This window comes from Talpa occidentalis, unplaced genomic scaffold (genome assembly GCF_014898055.3).
Source record: "Talpa occidentalis isolate TD23 unplaced genomic scaffold, MPIMG_talOcc4v2.1 talOcc4.3, whole genome shotgun sequence".
In the NCBI taxonomy this organism is placed as follows: domain Eukaryota; kingdom Metazoa; phylum Chordata; class Mammalia; order Eulipotyphla; family Talpidae; genus Talpa; species Talpa occidentalis.
Window position 1 is genome coordinate 146,872,174 of NW_023603184.1, and position 19,937 is coordinate 146,892,110.

Below are 19,937 nucleotides of genomic sequence, written 5' to 3' on the forward strand. Positions count from 1 at the left end.
CGCTCCTGTCTTGCCTGCCGCTCCCCTTAGCAATGCATTTTAGTAAATCCACCTGCTCTGCTCCCCACTTTGTCTCTGCTAAATGCTCTCACCCCCACACCCCTGGCCTGCACCCCAGTTCTTCTACACAAAAATAAAATATTTTTAAAAAAGAAGAAATGGGAAGGGAAGGCAGGGCCCCTTGGAAATATTTCAGAAGCTAGCGGTGGCATGGGGGGGGTTGTCCCCAGACGGAGGGTTGCTGTATCAGTGACCAACAGCCATGCTTTGCAGGGGAAAGTCTTTAACTGGGGTTTGGGGGTGCGGAGGCCAGGCAGCAGCTTTCTGTCCCTCCGGTGTGTGTGGGGGGTTAGTGAAATGCTGGTATGTCTCTAGGCTGAAGTGGGACAGGCACAAAGGGGCATCATGAAGCATCGCTCTTCTCTGGCAGGTGTGGCCCCAAACCGTGCCCTCCAGGTGAAGCCACCTTGAGGCCCTCTCAGGAGGGGTCCATCTCTTGCTGCCCCGCCGCGCCCCCATTCTCAGCCAGGGGGTGGATCCTGTTGCTTGGGGAGCCCAAGTCACACAGGGTGCTGCCCGTGGCCACCCGGCTGAGGCTGTGGGAGCTGCGGTGGGGCCTGTGGCGGCGGCACCGGCTTCCCAAGCACAGGGCTTCCTGGAAGGTCTCCCGGAAGCGGCTGGACATGAGGCTGTAGAGCACGGGGTTGGCAGCCGAGCTGAGGTAGAAGAAGACTCCGGAGACGACGTGCACGTAATGGTAGGCGAGGGCCAGCTGCTGGTCGTCGGTCTGGTGGGGCAAGAAGCTCCACATGAGGCGATCGATGTGGAACGGGGCCCAGCAGATCCCAAACACCACGACCAGCACGACTGCGGGCAGAGAAGGGGGTCAGTACCCGCACAGCCCACCCCGCTGCCTCCACCCGGCTTCCGTCTGTCCTCTCCTACTCCACGGGACACCCACTCCCAGTGGCCATCTGGAAGTTCTGGAAGTTTGCCTGCCCTGCCCACGTCCCTTTAAGATGCTCTGCTCTCACCGTTGCCATTGGTGCCCAGCCCGGGTCACGGTCAGCTGGGCCAGGCTGATCTCTGTGTGGACTCAGCTGTGACTGCTGAGCCCCAGCAGGGCACAGATACAGGTCCCCCCAGGGGCTATGCCCACTGATACATAAGCAGAGAGAAACACAACAGAGCCCATGCTCCCAGAGTAAAACGGGGTTTAGGGGGCCAGAGAGCAAGACAAAGACCCCCCGAAGCTAAGCCTGCCTTGGCCCCCGATGACTCCTCAGGCCCAGCCCCTCCAAGGCCCCTCTGAATATCCCGCCAGCGTTAACTCCCTTTTACTGAGGTCCCTCTCTACCCCAGAAAATGGCAAGAGGGACTGGCCAGGCCCTCTCCAGAGCTTCCCCAGCCCTGGTCTACCGAGCCTGGCCTTCCTGGGGTCTCAGCCACCAGCCTGCTGTGACTTTTGTGTCCTGCGCCTCAAAAGCCACCTTCTCCAGTGGTGTCATCCCATCACATCCCAGGGGCTCTCCACACTTGTCGCCTGGGTTTCATTCAGGAGTTGCTTGGGACATCCCCAGCACCCAGCAGGTGCACAGCAGGCCCTCAGAAAAGGTAGAGGTGGGGGAGGGAAGACAGCCCAAGCCCCAGGCCAGCAGGCAAGGTGGCCTTAAGGAAACACCCCACCTTCCCAGGGGGAAAGCTGACCGAGCTGAGCAGACTTGGGGCGGGGCGAGGGGCTGAGGAACAGACTTCACGGCCCCAAGCTCTGGGGTCCAGTCCTGAACAAGTGACCCCAGGCCCTGAAACACTGTTCTAGGGGGGTGAGAAGAGTGGGATGAGGGACCCGCAGTTAGTTCTTCTCCAGGGCTTTGCCCAAGATCTGTCCTGCCCTGGCTCACCCCACCTTCCTGACTGGGCGTCAGCGGGGGCCAGGCAGAGGAGGGAAGGGCATCAGTGATTTGCTGAGCATCAGTTTGTCTTGCTTCCCCAGGATCTGAATCAGGTCTAGGACACAGTAAGATCCAGAATCTTGACCCAGCTGGGCATGCCCTGGCCTGCCGCAATACGCACTCCAGCCCCGGTCCTCTCTGCTCTGCACACTGACTTGACCCTCGCAGGCACGCCTCCTGATGAGCCTCTTTCAGTCAGCAGCCATCCTGTGGCCCTCTCGGGACCACAGACAGCACTGAGGAATTCATTATTTTGACTCTCCAGCATCCTGCTCCCCTTCTTCTGGGAACTTTGCTGCTCCCCCCAGTATTCAGGATCCCACCACGTGGTTCCATGGGGACTGCACACCTCGGCCTCCTGCCACTCTGCCGGGAGTGGGCCATAACCTAAGCCCACCAATCAGAATCCTCCTCTGGGGCTTTTCAACAGTCACTGAGGGAGGAGGGCAGCCAAGCAGGAGCGGGGAGCGCTGTGCCCCTGCCCGTGCCTCAGGCTGCTGCAGGGACAGACTGGGCTGAGACAGGCTTAAGAGCAAGGTGTGAGATCTGGAGGGTCCAGGTTCCTGTTCTGTCATCCTGGAGCCCAGCCACATGCCCTGCACTATCTGTGGCTCTGCCCCATGAGCAGGGCTGGCTTCGTGGGCCTGCCACGTCTGTGTTGACGCAGGGTCTACGTGTAGAAGGGCCTTGGGCTTGGTTTACTACTCTGCTGTTGCTGTCTTGACATTCTTAATGTTTTGTTGAGGGCCTGGTGGTCTACCGTGTGGGCTATGGGTGATTTGGTGGTAGATGTGGTGTTGCAACATCTGAAGAGATGTGCGCCTACACCATCAAGCTATTTACAACATTGTGAACCACTGGTACCTCAATGAAATAATACAGTGAAAAAGTTTTTGAACAAAGGATGCCAAATTTTCACTTTGCATTGGTCCCTATAAATTACAGATCCAATTCTCCCCTGACCCATGAATATTAATCTTTGGTGTGAGTTTCTCCCGAGGTAACCTAAAAGGGTATGCAAGCATGCACACACAGGCTCGTACACACACACACAAACACACACACAGTGACTCCAAGCCTCACATGCAGCCTCCATCAGAAACCCAGGTGCTTAGACCCTTCCCGCACGTCCCGAAAGCCCCCGCCTCACCCCCAGTGCCTGGCTCAGCCCCTCTCCCCGGCAGCAGCACTTACACAGCATCTTGGTCACTTGCGTGTGGCCCTGATTCTGCAGCTGCTGGAGCTTGCGGGTGTCGCTGGCCCGGGCCCGGGCCCTGGGCTCCTGCCTGAGCAGTAGCTCCCTCTCCCGCCGCAGCTGCAGCCCGATGAGCAGGTAGAGCACACTGATGGTGGCCATGGGCAGGCAGAAGAAGAGCAGTGCCGTGATCTGCACCACCAGCTTGTAGAGGACTAGTGGGCGCACCACAGTGCATATGGCCGAGTCGGGCACCACGCCCCAGCAGGGCACCTCCAGTTGCTTGATGCCATGCAGGCTGGTGTTGGGCAGCGAGCACAGCACAGCGAGGCCCCAAATGGCCCCAAGCACGCGGCGCACGTGGGCCCGTGTCACCAGGGACCGGGCCTGCAGTGGGTGCACCACGGCCACATAGCGCTCCACGCTGAGGGCTGTGACATTGAGCACCGAGGCCAGGCAGACTGTCTCGAAGAGCAGCGTGCGGAAGTAGCAGCCACTGGCGCCCAGCAGGAAGGGGTAGTTGCGCCACATCTCGTACAGTTCCAGGGGCATGCCCACGAGCAGTACCAGCAGGTCCGACACGGCCAGGCTGAAGAGGTAGTAGTTGGTGGGCGTGCGCATGGTCTTGTAGCGAAGGATGACCATGCAGGTCAGCCCGTTGCCCACCGCACCCACCACGAAGATCAGCAGGTACGTGGCACACATGGGCACAAACAGGTCTGTCTGCTGGGGCCCCAGGTGATAGAGTCTCAGCTTCTCGTCTGTCAGGTTCAACTCCTCCCTACTGACATTGCAGGACACCAGGATCCTTGCACCCTCCGGGGGCAGATCTCCGGGGAGGTCAGAGCAATTGAGGCAGAGAGGAGCCTGTGGAACAGAAGAGAGAGACACCTGGAAAAATCACCTGCGGAGGCCTGGCTCTGTCATGATGCACTAACCAAGCTGCCATCGACACCTCAGGGACCGTCACTCTATGTGCCGTGAGAAGGAAAACCCCGCCACCATTGTAACGATGATTACGGTTTCAAAGATGGAAAGATTACATCTTAAGAATGATAAAATGGGGCCTCCCTGGTGGCGCAAGGGGTTAAGACACAACCTATGAAGCTGTCCGCAGCCCCTGCAGCACGAGCTCGATCCCCGGCCAGGGAGCTACCCACATGACGCGGCAGACCTCTCCTGGCTCGCTGCTCCCCTCAGCATCTGCCTGTTTTGCTCCCTGCTCTGTCTCTGGTGAATCCTCTCACCCCCACGCCTCTGGCCTGTACCCCAATTCTTGTATGCATAAATAAATAAATCTTTTTTTAAAAAAAGAATGATAAAATGTCAGCTTCTAATGTCAGAATCTATAGAAACCCGTGAGTAAATGACAGTTCCCTCCGCAAGGGCTTTGCCATCAGCCGTCCCCGCTGGGGTCTCGCCCTGCACGGCCCGTGACCTGGGAGGGACAGCTGGGACATGGACCTAAGGTCAAGTATCACAGGGTCTCTGAGACAGCTGCCTGGATGCAGGCGCAGCCCCTCCATCTCCACCTTGTGACCATTCGCGTTGTCACCGCTGTGGCTGTTACCTTATTGGGGATCAGGGCGTTTCATCCACAAAAGGGATTAACACCGCCTGGCTGACACCCAGAAGGGCCTCGGGAGCATCAAACGAAGTGGGGGGGCGGGTGTAGGGTTAAAACCTGTACTGCTGACACGAAAGCTGGTTGGTCTGTTTGCTGTTAGTTGAGCTTCTGGAAGTCGGGATACTGACACTGAGTGTGGGGGACCCCGCGGTCAGGCTCCCCCTCCCTCACCCACTTTAGATTTAGTGGATAAAGAGTCAGTCCAAACAGACTGGCCTGGGGTTACATGCTGGCTCTGCCACACTCTGTGCCGGTCCCTCCATGTGCCTCAGTCTCCCCATCTGTAAAAGGGGGGTGTCCATAAGATTAAATGAAAGTCTACATGTGAAGATGTCAGGGGTGTGTACAGTCCCCTCAAATTGCTCAATTTCAATCTATAGGACCAAGATCCTTACTTCCCAGGTGGAGAAGCAGAAACAGTCCAGGGGAGACAGGCAGGGCTGAGAGGGGATTCCACTGGCAGTGGCCTGGGCCCCAAAGGCGGGAGCTGCCCCCTGCGGCAGCCCTGCAGGCTCCCTGGCCACCCCCCAAGCCCACCGCCCCACGAGCCCGCTGGGACCCCACCCCGCCCCGCCCACCACCTCCCCCCTGTTTCTTCAGTTCTCCATTCCGTCTCCTCTTCTCAAGGCGGGTTGGGGGACCACTCACCTGCGCACCCCCGCTCAGCTTTTGTTTCCAGGTCCTTCCCTCTCCCAGACCCCAATCCCCCCCCCCCCCGCCCCGCGTCCCTGGCTCTCCCACACCTCACTCCCGAGTCTGGGGAATATTGGGGTCACGGGGCATTTTCATTTACTCAAGCGTTCGTGCGGCCCCCCAACCCTGCCGGTGCCGGGAGGGGAGCGGAGGAGCCGGGAACCGTTCCAGGGGGTCTCCCTAGGCTTGGGGAGCGGTCGCCGCCCGGGACCCCAAAGCCCGGCAAGGTTCTAAAGGCAATAACGCGGGCGCGAACCCCCAGCGTGGAGAGACGCCCCAACCCGGTCCCGCAGCCGGGACGCCCCGGGGAAACCCTGCCCCGCCGCCCGCGCCGCCACCTACCATCAGCCTCGACCACGGGCAGCCGCGGGCGCACTGGGGACCGACCCGCCGCCCGCCCCGACGCCCCGACGCCCCGACGCCCCGACGCCCCGCCTGCCGCCCGCGCCCGCGGGGGCCGCCCCCGCAGCCCGCCCGCCCGCCCGACGCGCGTCCCCCTCCCGCCGCGTCCCGGGCGAGCGGAGTGTTTCCCGGAGCTCCAGCGCCGCCCCCCGCCCCGCGTCCCCCAACCCCCCCCCCTCCGCCCCCCAGCCTCGCCACGGCCGGGCACAGGTGGCCACGCGGAGCGCAGAGCGGAGCCCCAGCGCGGGGCGCTCAGGTTGTCCCTGCTTCCAGCGCGCCGCCCTCCTGCCCCTCCAGCCCCCCACCCCTCCCCCGCCCCCCTCCGCCCCCCGTCCCCCTCCACCCCCAGCCCCTCAAAGTCCGCGAGCCCAGAGGGTCCCTGGTCCCCTCCCAGGCGCCCCAGGGACTCCTCCCTCTCCCTCCACCGTCCCTGTCCCCTGTCCGGGCTCTGTGGCGCCGCCGTCCCCTCCGGTCCCCTCCCGGCGCTGCCGTCTCCCCGACCCCGTCAGCTCACTCTGCCGGCGGGAAACCGCCTGTCTGCAAGAGAAGCACCAAGGTCCAGCCCGGGGCTGACCTTCCCCCCAGCTTGGCCTCCTGGTCTCCGGGTGGCCCCTTCAAGTCTATTCCCTCACCCCCAAATACCCAACCCTTACCTCCGCCCACCTGCCCAGGAGGGAGCCACAGGGAGGGACTAGGGAGGGTGCCGGGACCCTCCCCCCTCTGCCCCCAGCTCCTGGGGTGGAGGTTATTCACCTGCAGCTTGCCTGAGAGTCTCCCCTCTCTATGCCGGCCCCTGGACCTCTTTCAGGGTGTGATCTTTACACTGGGTACGGCCCAGAACCTTCAGCCTCTCAGGGAGCCCCAGACCCCAGATTCACACTTGAGAAGCACTGGAAGGGCTTAAGCACTCACAACCCCAGGACCCAGAAAGGCTGCTGGGGAGCTGCAGGTCTCCAGAAAGAGACTCTGCCTCCCTGGTCTCGCTCCCGTCTTGCAGACTGTGCTCACCATGGTCACCACCTTTGTGCGGTGCTGGCAGCCAGCACTCAAGAACACGGGGTGGGACAGCACCCTTTAGTGTCCGCTGGAGGGGAGACCTTCATGGCCCCGATTTCCCTGCTCCCCCCCCCTCCACGTGAGTGAGTCAGCATTTGGTCTGGGACTGGAAGCTGGACCCTCTTCTTCCCGGGAACTCCAAGAATAAACAGCCTCAAGCACAGAGGGGGTTGCAGGAAGTGCCAGGGCAATGTCCCCCAAGCCCTTGGTGGGATGGCCTGGAGGGCTCATTACTCAGCCCCACGTGAGTGAGCGCAAGGCGGGGGCTTGAGGACTGAAGTTGCTGTTGATCAGAAGAGCGGCAGGCAGCCTGGCTGGGGAGCACCTTGCGCTGGGGTCGCAGCTTCCAGCCTGTGACTAACGCGTCCATCTCTACCCCCCTCACTGGGACACACACACACCTCTCTGACCATACTCTGCACGGCCTGAAGGCCACAGTGCCCTCTGGAGTTGCTCGGAGCCTGGAAAGGATGTGGAGGATCCATTTCCGCCTCACAAGGCAGGGCAGCTCCTGCCACTCAGAAATCCCAAAAGTTGGCTGCATCGCTCCGGCATTAAGAGCAATCAAAGACCATGTCAAGCCGCAGGTGTGGCCCCACCCAAAGGAGCAGACTGGTGGCCACGGTGGCGCTTGCCATCCTTGCACCAGGCGACCTGGGTGCCCTGCGTCTGGGCCTGCGCTCAGGGCCACCACAGCCAGTTCCATCCCCACAGATGTCATCCTGCTGCCTCCCTGCTCCATCCTGAGACAACCTGGGCAGGCCCATGGCCCCCGGGGACACCCCAGGGCTGAGGCTGGGAGTCAGCGCACCCGGTTTGGCTAGTGGGCATCTAACCAGACCAGGGCCCAGCTCTGCACAATGGCAGACATGCTGGGAGAGCATTACCGGGCCTGCGGGAGCGGCTGGGACACCTCCCGGGTCCTGGAGCTTGTGTGTGGCTCTTAGGGCGGGGCTAGGTGAACAGTTCCATAACCTCACCCTGGTTACTCCTGAGAGCCTGCGAGGGCAGATGCACCAAGCCTGGTCTTCGCCAGACCCCGGCAGCAGCCCCTGGAACATCCACAGTTCACCTAGAACCCCTCACCACCTTCCCTGCAGAGGCAAGACAAAGAGGCACATCTCAATGGGAAGAAGAAAAACCCTCAGTGTGCAGAGCCTGGCCATAGTGTGGGCAGCCCTGGGTCCTGCAGCTGGGCCTCAGGGACCAGTGACTGAAGAGGCCTCCGGGGACCGTCGCCTCTGCCTCTGCCTCTGCCTCTCCTGCTGCAGACAGGGCTTTTCGGAGTTAACTCTCCAACCCCTGGGTGCCTGAGGGCCATGTGGCCTTGTTCTGAGCCATCCCAGTCTCTCAGGCCGGGCCTGGGACCTGGAGAGTCAGCTCCTCCTCTTAGGGACTCACCAATACCCCGACCTCCACTGCTGAAGGGAGGACAAGCTCAGGTCACACAGGGAGGCGAGCAAAAGCTTGGGGGTATCTAGTCCCGAGTTGGGATGTCCCTTGTGCCATCGGCAGTGGGCGCGGTGTTACTGAAACCCGCAGTGTCCCGGGCACCTGCCCATCCACACAATCTTCGAGCTCTCAAGCCAGGCTTGGATGCCTTACAGGGGTTCCTCCGGGCATCTTCCCTTTTGTGAACTCCAAACCCAAGTGCCTGACCTCCTGCTGATGACCCGTGTCTGAGGGCTCAGGCGCTCACTAGTCACGCCAACATCTGTGTCTACTTTAGTCCAAAGCAATGGGGGACTCTGGGGTAAGGATCTTGGTTTGCAAATGTGAAAATTGGCAGTGGCTAATGCAGGCAGGCTTTCCTGAAGGACAGCTGGTCGCTCGAGGACCAGGAGCTTGTGTGGTGGGAGCTATGGCTCCAAGTTTGCAGCTGGAAGGCCAGGTGGTATGGCCTGTGTCCCCTGGACACATGTCCCAGGCTGGCACTGCATTCTGTAGGCCCTTGCCTGGACCCCTGTCCTGGGCAAGATTCTGATGCCGGGTCCCCCCCCTCAGAGCCCATTCTGCATAGACCGGCAGGTAAGTCGCGAGCCTTCTGAAAGGAGGAAGGTGACTCCCAGCCACGGCAGGCACCACAGTTCCTGGAAGACAGCCAAGCAGCCAGGACCAAGCACACACATCCCTGCCACCCCTGCACCCAGGCTCCAGGCCTCTTCAAACACAACAGCGTCAGAGAGAAGGGCTGGCGCCAAGCCGGCACCGTGGAGTCCAGAGTTGGGGTGGCTTGTTGTCCCAGCAGCTCCCAAAGTTGACGACATCTTTCTGGAAAAAAAGATGTCACGGAGAACATGTATCTTTAGGGAAGACAAGAGAGTCCAGATTTTTTAAAATGAGAAGCAGGGGGGGATACTCCTAGGGGGAACCCACATCTGGGAACTGAAAGTTTAAACACTTCTTGGTCCATTTGGACAAAAACTACCAAACTTATAAACAGCTTGTTCTCACGTAGAGACTCGGGGTCATGCCTCCCATCTGCCTTGGACAGAGACTATGACAAAATTAAACACTAGGGAGCGGCCAGTCTGAGATGCCAGGTAACGGCCCGAGATGCAGGGCGAGTAGGAACGGAGGCTGAGCTCGAGTTGAGTTCCTTGCAGTGAGCGCTTCCTGCCTCTACTCAACCCTGACCTCGCTCGCCCATTTCCAAAGAGGGTCTAATTTCCAGAGTCTAGTCTTCACCCCAAAAAAGTCCCTGGGAGTATTTACCCCTGCAGAGACTAGGTTTTGGGGGGACACCTTTGTCCTGGGTCTCCTTCTGAAGCCCACCCTGTGTTTCCTCCAAGGACAGCCCCACCTTCCTGCTCTTAACAGTCCCCAAACCGCTTGTGGGTGGCACTGCCAGTGGGTGCCCCCCTGGGGGACAGCTACTCTGTGGGGACATGCCAGGCCCCCAAGTGCCCAATTACTCTGGAACTTTGGGTAAAAATTCAGGCATTTCCCAGTGAGGGCTTGGTGCCTTGCAAGGGGGCCCTGTGAGCTTCCAGAGGCAGCAATTTCCTTATCTTTGTCCTTTAGCTGTTGGGGGTCCTCTGGCTGTTGCTTCTCTGCCTCAGTTTCCTTCTCTATATAATGGGGTGACCACGGGCTATTTCATAAGGCTGCTGTGAGGAAGAAAGGAAAGGAAATGCAGAGAACCCAGAAGCACTTAGCCGGCACTTAACTCTTTTTCAAATGAACGTGAGCAGACACAGACGCATGTCTCCGAAGCTGGGTACATTTTCTGAACCAGAAGGCAGTGAGTGTTCACATTTTCCATCCAGGCAGCAAGAGAAAATAACATAGAGGAGCAAGAAGGGGACCAGGCCAGATCCAACGTCCCCCGAGGGGGTCTCCCCAGGGGTCTGCCTTCTAGCCACGCGTGTTTCCAGAAGGCTCTCAAGTGTGTTTGTGTGGTGGCGCCGGGAGTGAGCGCAGGAGAGAGCGCAAGGAGCAGGCCTTTATTAGGGCAGAATGGCAGCTGGCCAGGCCTGCTCCACCACAGGAAGGGATCCCAACCCTGAGGGCCGAAGCAGAGGCCCCGGGGAAGCCAGCCCCCCTCTTTCCCTGTGCAGAGTTCTCTGCGGAGCAGAAGGACAAGGCCTCCTCTGCAGTGAGGGGGGCTCGAAGAAAGGACTTGGGGGGGGGGCCTAAGCCGGAGGCCTGGGCCGCCCCTCCTCTTCTCCTCCCTTATTTTCCTCACTTCCTGGGGCAGATGAAAGGAGATGGCTGCTGGGCAGCCCTGCGGGAGGGGCCGCCATGTCCCTGTGAGACCAGACTGACGTTAATGGTGCTGTCTGGGGGGGTGTTCATGGGGCGGAAGGAGGGGGGGATTTTTTTTGCTTTCAGTTTAAAAAATGTGTTCAACAGGGCCTCCCTGGTGGCTCAAGAGGTTTAGATGCAACCTGTGAAGCTATCCGCAGCCGCTGCAGCATGAGTTTGATCCCCGGTCAGGGAGCTACCCACATGGCGCAGCAGACCTCTCCTGTCCTGCCCGCTGCTCCCCTCAGCAGTGTGTTTCAGTCAATCTGCCTGTTCTGCCCCCCACTCTGTCTCTGGTGAATCTTCTCATCCCCTGCTCCTCTGGCCTGTACCCCAGTTCTTGTATGCATAAATCAACCTTTAAAAAAAAATGTGTTCAACAGTCCACACTTGCTCGCATGGTAATTAAGTATGTCGAAACACTTTCATTTGAAAAGGCTGTTCCTTGTCAATCCTGGGGCTTGTTTCTCAGGTCAAGGCCTCTCCTTAGCCATCCTCCAGGTCAGGCTGAGCCTGGATGAAAGCCTGGTGAGGGGGAACCCACACATAGAGGCGCTCACCACCACCTCCAGCCAGTCTACTTCCCGGACCACCTGAGGTCCCCTCGAATTGCTGCCATTTTGTCACCCCAACTATCAGACTCTTCACCATGACCCGAGTTCCTCAGGCAAGTGTGAGGAATGAGGGGTCACAGCCCACTCTCCTCTCCACTTACCCGCTCCCCCGCTGTCCAACAACCCCCCTAACCCCGAGCTGGTGAGGCTGGGTGGAAGGGCAACCTTGCCCAGGCCGGCCCCTCCCAGTCACTAGGGCACACAGGGGCTCCTGTACCAAGGCCCTCATCATGCTCCTCATGTGGGGGGCCCGGCCCCCACCCTGAACATTTACAGGCTATTTCAGTTCCTCCCACCTCTCAGAGGGGCATGGCTCACACCCACTGCCCCTGCAAAGCCTGTCTCTCATCTGACCCCCTGCCTTGCTGGATGACCTAAAAGGACAGGGCAGTCCTGCTGAAGGCTCGCTGCCCCAGCTGCCCGTGTGACCTGGGGCTCCTCCGGGGCATAACCTCTCTCATGCACCCCACCAAGAGGTGGTGACCATCCCAGGGTGGTTGCTGTGAGGATTAAAAGGGATCATTCTAATAGACTACTGGGAACACATTCCAGAAAAAGTCTGCAAGAATGACCCCAAGCCATTCTGGCCCTCAACCACTTGAGAGTAGTTAGCTGGCCTGCAGCCCAGGCTCCTGGACACTTCAGTAGGTATTTCCTGCCAGTGGGGACCCTCTCTCACATCGCATGGACAGAGCCACAGCACATGGCACAACCACCCACTGTGGAACTGCCATGGAGGTGTGGCTGCCAGCACAACCTCAGACCCTGGCGCCTTCTGCCTGGTGCTGGATCCAGAACAGACCCGGGCACATATCACAGCACTGACATGTTTTAAGATACAGGCTTCTCTGTCAGGTCTGTCTGCTGTTGCTGGTGGTCGTTCTGGGTTACAGAATGTCACACCCAGGCGATGTGCCCTTGCGTGGCTTTGGTCTGTCCCAACACTGAAGACAGGAACTTCATTCCTCTGGCTCAGGTGGTCCCTGCCAGGCGTCCTCTGGAGAGTGATTACTGTCCCTCTGGGGAGTCACAGGTGCGTGAGACTATGTAAATATCCCGATTCCCATCAACTGGTCCTCAGGAATGTTGGCATCATATAGGACCCGGGGTGGAGTGATTATTACCAGGAGAGTTGCCAGAGGGTGATTCTGTCGTTCCTTCATTTATTAGCTGGCGGGGTGCTGGACGGAAAATTTTCTCCTCTCACTATTTATTGTTCAGATCCACGTGGACTCAGGATTTTTTTATTCGGATGATAACGTGCATTATCACCATGTATGTGGTTTAAACTGCCCCAGCTTTGGCAGGCGGGTCCCCCTCCGAGCCGGCTCCTGGGTCCTTGCCACGTGTCCTCGTCATGAATGTCCTCTCTGCATGTCCCGGCACAATGAGATGGTCCAGGTGCCTCAAGTTTCCCTGCGCCAGCCTGGGATAAGGCATTTTCCAGGGGCTCTGCTTCCTGTTAGGTGGAGAGTGGTATTCAGAGGCCCAGGTCTGGGTGCCAGGTGTGCTCACACCTCAGGGGTGCTGCTCCCAGGTCCTGAGCAGAGCCAGGGATCCGTGCGTGGACAGTCACGTGGGGCTGAGCTACAGGATCCTGTGGGAACCCCGGGCTGTGGGGGCGGCCTGCTGGTCCACATCATGCCTGGTGACCCAAATTCCACTGAGCAAAGCATGGCTTGTATAAACAAATATACGAGTATAGATACACATGTCAATATTTATTGTGACAGTATCCAGAGATATCCCCAAACGCGTCCTGACATCAGTATCTGCCCACCCCTTCTGAGGGAAACACGCCTCTTTACTCCTTGGGTCGGCCCCCCACCCAGTACATAACTAACTTCCATCACCACCCACCCTTTGAAGATCCCCCTGCACCCACTCAGTGCCCCTGCTCTCTGGTGCCCCAGCCTTCTCCGCAGACACTCTGCTCACTGCGCCAGTCCCCCAGGTAGAGGGAGGCAGGCGCCCTCACCACGGTGGGAACCACAGTGTTTCCTAAGTGCAGGTGTGGCAATAGCTACCAAATATTGATGTGTATCTGGCCCTGCCACTTTACCTCTAGAATTTTTTTTTTACATGGAACTGGAGTGTAGGTCAGTGGTGTGGGGGGTGAGAGGACTCAACCAGAGACAGAGTGGGGAACAGAACAGGCAGATCTACTGAAACACACTGCTGAGGGGAGCAGCGGGGAGACAGGAGAGTTCTGCTGCGCCATGTGGGCCAGCTCCCTGGCTGGGGATCGAACTCAGGCCATAGTGGTGACAGGGCTGAGACTTAACCCCTAGGCCACCAGGGAGGCCCACCTCTAGAAATTTAGAGATAGTAGCTCAAATATAGAGAGGTAAGTATGAAAGGACACTGATTATTTGTAGTCATGAAAAATTGGACACAACCCCAATTTTCCTTGTCTCTGGTCCTGAAAGAAGAGTGTCCCACAGACACACCCCTGAAGGACCAAAAGGCAGGACCAACTGACCTCCCAGGCAGCTGGTGCCCAGCAAGGCTGGGTGTGTTTGCGTGCATGTCCAGAGGGCTGAGTGAGAGGTCAGAGAGGTCCCGGGGCAGAAAATGGAGGGTGCCAGGGGTAGAGACCCTTCCTCCAGAGCTGGGCTGAAATCAGGGTCAGGTCAAGGGGAGGGGACACAGGACCCCCGAGGCACCTGCTAGCCCCATCCTGGGGTGTATGCAGAGTAACTGCTAGAGTGCAGTGCAGGGGGTGGCATATGGGGGCTGAGCCACATGTGCTGACCTGGAATAGCGTCCAAGCCAGATATGCTGCCAAGGAAAAGCAGTAAGAACACAGCATGGGGGAGGGTTGGATCCCAGGTATGTGAATTACTGACCAGAAAATCATTGAAGAACAGATGTCAACAGGCAACAGGAGTCATTTCAACTGGACAGTAGAGTCACCAAGGACTTCCACTTTCTAAGAAATACATTTTTGTGTGGTTTGTATTTCCATTAACGTGTATTGCTTTTGCAATCATAAAACAAGAAAGAAAATCAAGTAAGAAGTAGTTAAAGCAGCCCTGGGAAATCTGCTGAAGCAGCTCTTGAGCAAGGAAGGAAGAAGCAGATAAGAACTAGAACAAATTCTAACCACAGGACGGGTAACAGCAAGGGGAGGAGACGGCTATTGACATCCGCACCGGTGTTGGGGTGGCGGGGCCCTCAGTGAGATAGAAGGACATGGGAGAGCTGATGTGGGATGGGGTTGCCCACTGGGCCTGGCCAGGTCAGCTCCTGCCAGGTTTCCCACAGACGTCAGCAAATCTGGCTCATACATGTGGACGGGTCCCTGAAGCTCGCGCTCTCTGCCTGACGGCATCCTTTCAGCAAGACTGTGTCTTCGATGTATTCTGATTTAGGCCCAAAAGTGCCAGGGTTTAACAGCCAGAAGCAACCTCCTGGGGACAGAAGCAGGTGGGTAAAGCCCATGCAGTAGGCAGCTTCAGGATGGCACCAATGGTCCCTGCATCCTGGAATCAAGGCCCGGCGCAGCTCCCTCCCACATCGACAGGACTGAGCCATGCACCTCAGAGCATGACCTCCAGCCTGAGCTCACAAACTCATGGCGACGTCTGCCTCATTCTGCTTGGGATCACCAGCTCTTGGTGGACGCCAGCCGCCACGTTATGAGGACACTCAAGCAGCCCCCAGGCAGGTGTTGGTGACAAGAAGGAAGGCCTCCTGCCAACAACCAGCACCAACGTGTCAGGCAAGTGAGTCAGCCACATTGGAAGCACACCCGCCCGCCCCTGCCAAGCTTCCAGATGATTCCAGTCTCATGAGAGGTCCTGAGTCAGAATCATCTAGTCCGGCTTCTCCTGGATTCCTGATTCTCAAAAATGGTGTGATATGACCAATGTTTTAAGTTTTGGAGTCATTGGTTGTGCATCAGTAGGTAACTCATGGTCTCGTACACTGCTGGCTGGTTTGTAAAATGCTGCGGTCACTGTGGAAAACCATGTGGCAGTTCTCCCGATGTTTAAACACAGTCACCACTGACACTCCAGCCACCGCTTGCACAGACCTAAAAAAAATGAAAACCTGCATATGACTTTTCTAGCTGCTTGGCTCCCGAGAGTCCAGAGGTGGAAACAATGCAACGTCCTCCTCAAAAAGCACAGGTGAAGGCAGCCAGTCCCTTAAGTCCACTTGCCATGTGATTCCACTCCTGAAGTGCGCAGGACGGGCAGCCTGCACAGGTCGAGGGGGTTGACTAGTGGTTGTTAGGCTGTGGTGCTGGTGGATTAGGGGTGATAAATGGTGTGAGGTTTCTTTTCAAGATGACAAAAATCTCCTCAGCTGACTATGGTGATGGCGGCAAATACCCATGACTATGCCAGAAGCCAGAACATTGTACATTTTGAATTTTTCTTTAAAGATTTATTGTGCATACAAGAACTGGGGTGCAGGCCAGTGATATGGGGAGGGGGCAGTGAGAGGATTCACCAGAGACAGAGTGGGGAGCAGAACAAGCAGACTGAAATACACTGCTGAGGGGAGCAGCGGGGAGACAGGAGAGGTCTGCTCCGCCATGTGGGTAGCTCCCAGGCCGGGGATCGAACTCGTGCTGCAGTGGCTGCCCATAGCTTCACAGTGCTGAGACTTAACCCGTTGTGCCACTAGGGAGGCCCAACATTGTACATTTTGAACAAGTGAACTGTACAGCATGTGAATTACATCTCAAGAAAACCAAGCTAAAAAGCAGATAAGTAACACCCCAGAGCTTCCAGCCCCGGCGGCCAAGGCTGAAGCATACCCCATGGTCTCCTGAGGGTCCCCAGCAGGGCGGAACCCCAGTTTCCCATAGCCGTAACACATCCATTCTGCTATGCTCTCTCCTCGCTCTGTCTCCCTCCCCGGCCCACGTTCCCTGCGATCACATCTTAGACGACTTCACCTAAGTCTGCCTCAAGGTCTGCTGCTCAGGGAACCCAAACTAGAGCAGCCAGGTCTCTCGGGCTGGGGGTCAAGGTCCCCTGGTGTGGAGTCAGGTGTGAGCCCTGTCATCAGGGCCCGGCTGGGGGTCTGGCCTCCATGGCCTGTGCTCCAGGCCTGGGAACTGTGGAGGCCCCTTGAACCCCCGGGCCAGCCGCTGCCCTATCCCCCAGAGCCGCCTGTGTGGGATGTCTCATTTCCCCTTTAGTTTACTTTGCCTGCCCCTGTGGCCCAGCTTCACCAAACCACACAAACCACCAACACAGAGACACGGGAGGTCACAGAGGCGGGTGGGGGTGGAGTTCAGCCGATTCTGTGGGAATCTACTGGAGGTCAGCCCTCCACCGTGACCTTGAGGTATCCGAGTAAGGGAGGGGCGCAGCAGGCCCAGGCCCACCCCCAGGCCCCCTGGCAAGGACCTACATGGAGAGGCAGCTCCTGCAGCGAGGCCCAGGCCACTTTGACTGGGACCTGAAGGCCTGTCCCTGTCAGCACAGGTCAAGAGTGGAGCCGAGCACTGAGGTGTGGGTTGGACACTACTCTTCACACCTCCACACCTAGATTGGGAATCGGGCACCCAGAATTGTAATCTTTCATAAATCCAGGCCTGCTCGACTTCCAGGCCCTCATCTTCAAGGAGACTTGGTAGGGTCAATACGCCTACTTTTACACACAGCGTTACCTGGAGCAACAGAATGGAAGAGGCCTCTGTTGGCTCAAAGACGTCATGATCCTAGAATAAGAACTTTGATTTGGGCCTCCCTGGTGGTGCAGGGGTTAAAGACAGCGCTATCAAGCTATCAACAGCCAATGCAGCGCGAGTTCAATCCCCAGACGGACCTCTCCTGCCTCGCCCGCTGCCGTGTACTTCAGTAGATCCGCCTGTTCTGCTCCCTACTCTCTCTGGTGAATCCGCTCACCACTCCCTCCCCCCCACACCTCTGGCTTACACCCCACTTGCCAGCTTCATCTGGAAGCTTTAAAAAAAATAAATAAATCACAGTATCACACCACCCAATGCTCATTCTCTCTCCCTCTTTTTGTTTTTTAAAGATTTATTTATTTATGCATACAAGAGCTGGGGTACAGGCCAGAGGTGCAGGAGGGAGGGTGAGAGAAGTCACCAGAGACAGAGAGGGGAGCAGAATGTGCAGATCTACTGAAATACACTGCTGAGGGGAGGAGCAGGTGAGGTCTGCTGCGCCATGTGGGTAGCTCCCTGGCCAGAGATCAAACTCGTGCTGCAGTGGCTGCAAATAGCTTCATAGTGCTGAGACTTGGCCCCTTGCGCCACCAGGGAGGCCCCTCTCTCCCTCTTTCTTCTTGGACAGATCCTAGTTTCTTTTTACAACTGACCATGTACACAGCATGTATTCAGCTAAATGACTGTATTTCCCAAATAGTGATAAGGAATGCCATTGAGTAGAAACTGCTGAGTGGAATAAATAAGGAAATTCTTTAAAGAAGGACAGACAGGGGCCTCCCTAGTGGCGCAGGGGTTAAAGTCTCAGCACTATCAAGCTATCGCCAGCTACTGTGGCCTGAGTTTGATCCCGGCCAGGGAGCTGACCTGCACTGCGCAGCAGACCTCTCCTCTCTCGCCCGCTGCTCCCTTCAGCAGTGTCTTTTAGTAGATCTGCCTGTTCTGCTCCCCACTTTGTTTCTGGTGAATTCTCTTACCCGCCCCCCTGCAATTTTAGCCTATACCCCAGTCCTTATATGCATAAATAAATAAAAATAAATCTAAAAAAGAAACAAAGAACTTCCTTGTAGTGAAGCATGGGCAAATACTTGTCCTGTTTAAAAAAAAAAAAAAAAAGACAGCTGACAAGGGCCATTTTTACCCCTGGAATATAGCTGTGACAGCTGGAGCTCTAGCAGCCACAATGGACCCTGAAGTCATCTGGAGGCCAAAAGTCACACCCTTAAGGATGGCAAAGCTGAAAGACATCTGCTCAATTCATAACCTCAGTTAGTGTGGCTAGATTTGGAGAGAGTCTTTAAAAAAGGTAACTTCTCAGGGACGGCTCACTCAGCCCCTGGTTGCACACGGGGTTAAGTTGCAGCACTATGAAGCTATCCGCAGCCACTACAGTATGAGTTTGATCCCGGGACAGGGAGCTGACTCATATGGCACAGCAGGCCTCTCCTGCCTTGTCCACTGCTCCCCTCAGCAGTGTATTTCAGTCAGTCCACCTGTTCTGTTCCCCACTCTGCCTCTGGTGAATCCTCTCACCTCCCACACCTCTGGCCTGTACCCCATTTCTTGTACGAATAAATAAATCTTTAAAAAAAAAAAGGTAATTAAGATCAAATGAGGTTCTCAGGATGGGACCCAATCCAGTGTGCCTGGAGTCCTTCCAAGGAGACAAGACTGAGGCACAGACATACCACAGAGGTGATGACACCTGGAAAGATGCATCTGCTCGCCAGGACCGCAGTCTTGGGAGAAACAAGGCTGCTCACACTTGCTCTTGGATGTCCAGCCCCCAGAACTGTGAGAAAATAAATCTCTGTGGTTTCAGTCACCCAATCACTTTGTTATGGCAACCGCGGGAAGTAGATACACCCCCGACTCCCTCCCCACCCCCCGTCCCAGCATCCACCAGTCAGGACACGTGCACACGGGGCACCTGTGAGGCAGAGGCTCGCTGGACACTCGAAGCCTGGAGCAGGCTGCCTGGTTTTCCCAGTGAGGGCTCAGTCAGCCCCAGTGGGGCTCCGGGCCAGTTGGTCCCCATGGGCTATTTATAAACCTTCCCAGGCTCCTTGCCTACCCCTCCTCTGCCTCATCCCTTAAATAAATCTCTCCGTGCTGGGCCTAACCCCCTGCCCTCCCTTGCACGCTCAGGTTCTCCCTCCCTGGTCCTCCCCAGGATCTCCCCATCCCTCAGCCTGCAGCACCCAGGCTCCACCCCAGCCCTGCCTCTGCACGCTGCTTTCTGGATGCCCACAGGCTGGCCTTCAACACACTCACCATGAACAGCTTGTCACGTATCCAGCTCTGGTGGCCAGGCCTGTGTCCAGGCCCTGCCGACTCATTCTTTGCTGTGCCTTCTCCTCATCACCCATCAGCACCAGCTCTATTGATTCGGACTTCCAGCTCTCTCTTGTGTCTGCCCTCACCCTCGCCCAGGCCCCGCGAGAACATGGCTCCTCCTCCCTGAAGGTCCTTCTGAGGAGAACTCTGAGGGTTTGCTGATAAATGAAAGGAAGAATGGCAGAGCAATGGCTAGAAGGGGACAAGGTCTCCCCTCCCCCGTTAGAGGACAGGAGGGAGAGACAGGCCAAGGGAGGACAGGGGGGATGAGCCCAAGAGCAGAGGCTCCTCCCCTGGGTCCTGGCAGTGCCCCTGGGGAGGCCAGGCCCAGAGAGGCCGCATTAGCATCACCATTAGCCTGAAGCACCAGAGTATCCACCCCAGCATCACATACGAGTGGAGCCCACAGGCAGCCCGAGCTCTGGGGAGCAGCCACCTTCAAGGGAGACACAGACTGACAAAGGGGGTCTGGCGGGGACTGCCTGAGGCCCTCTGCTCACCCACCCTTGCCGCACAGGTGGGTGGAGGCCTGGAAGGGTGGAGGGGAGACTCCGCAGAGCAGGATTTGGGGTCCAATTGTTGGGAAGAAAGGATGTCCTGAATGAACACCACAAAAACAGGTTTTCTGGACCCCCCCCCACCCCCACCCCAGACCAAAGAG

At 57.5% G+C, this 19,937-nt stretch overlaps 1 protein-coding gene across 1 annotated transcript; it reads right to left on the reverse strand.

The window, feature by feature from the left end:
* Positions 1-478: 478 nt before the first annotated feature.
* NMUR1 (neuromedin U receptor 1) lies at positions 479-7,469 on the reverse strand. Its single transcript, XM_037522153.1, has 3 exons — positions 7,341-7,469; positions 3,147-4,014; positions 479-867 (listed from the first exon to the last, which is right to left on the reverse strand). Exons 1-3 carry the CDS (start codon positions 7,467-7,469, stop codon positions 479-481), a joined length of 1,386 nt encoding a protein of 461 aa, XP_037378050.1.
* Between the last annotated feature and the right edge of the window lie 12,468 nt (positions 7,470-19,937).

Coding starts and splice junctions, on each gene's coding strand:
- NMUR1 (XM_037522153.1), bottom strand. CDS start 7,469: ATGCAGCCAACTTTTGGGATTTCTGAGTGGCAGGAGCTGCCCTGCCTT. Junction 4,015..7,340: donor TGGCCTTCAGGCCGTGCAGA/GTATGGTCAGAG, acceptor TCTGTTCCACAG/GCTCCTCTCTGCCTCAATTG. Junction 868..3,146: donor GCAAGTGACCAAGATGCTGT/GTAAGTGCTGCT, acceptor CTCTGCCCGCAG/TCGTGCTGGTCGTGGTGTTT.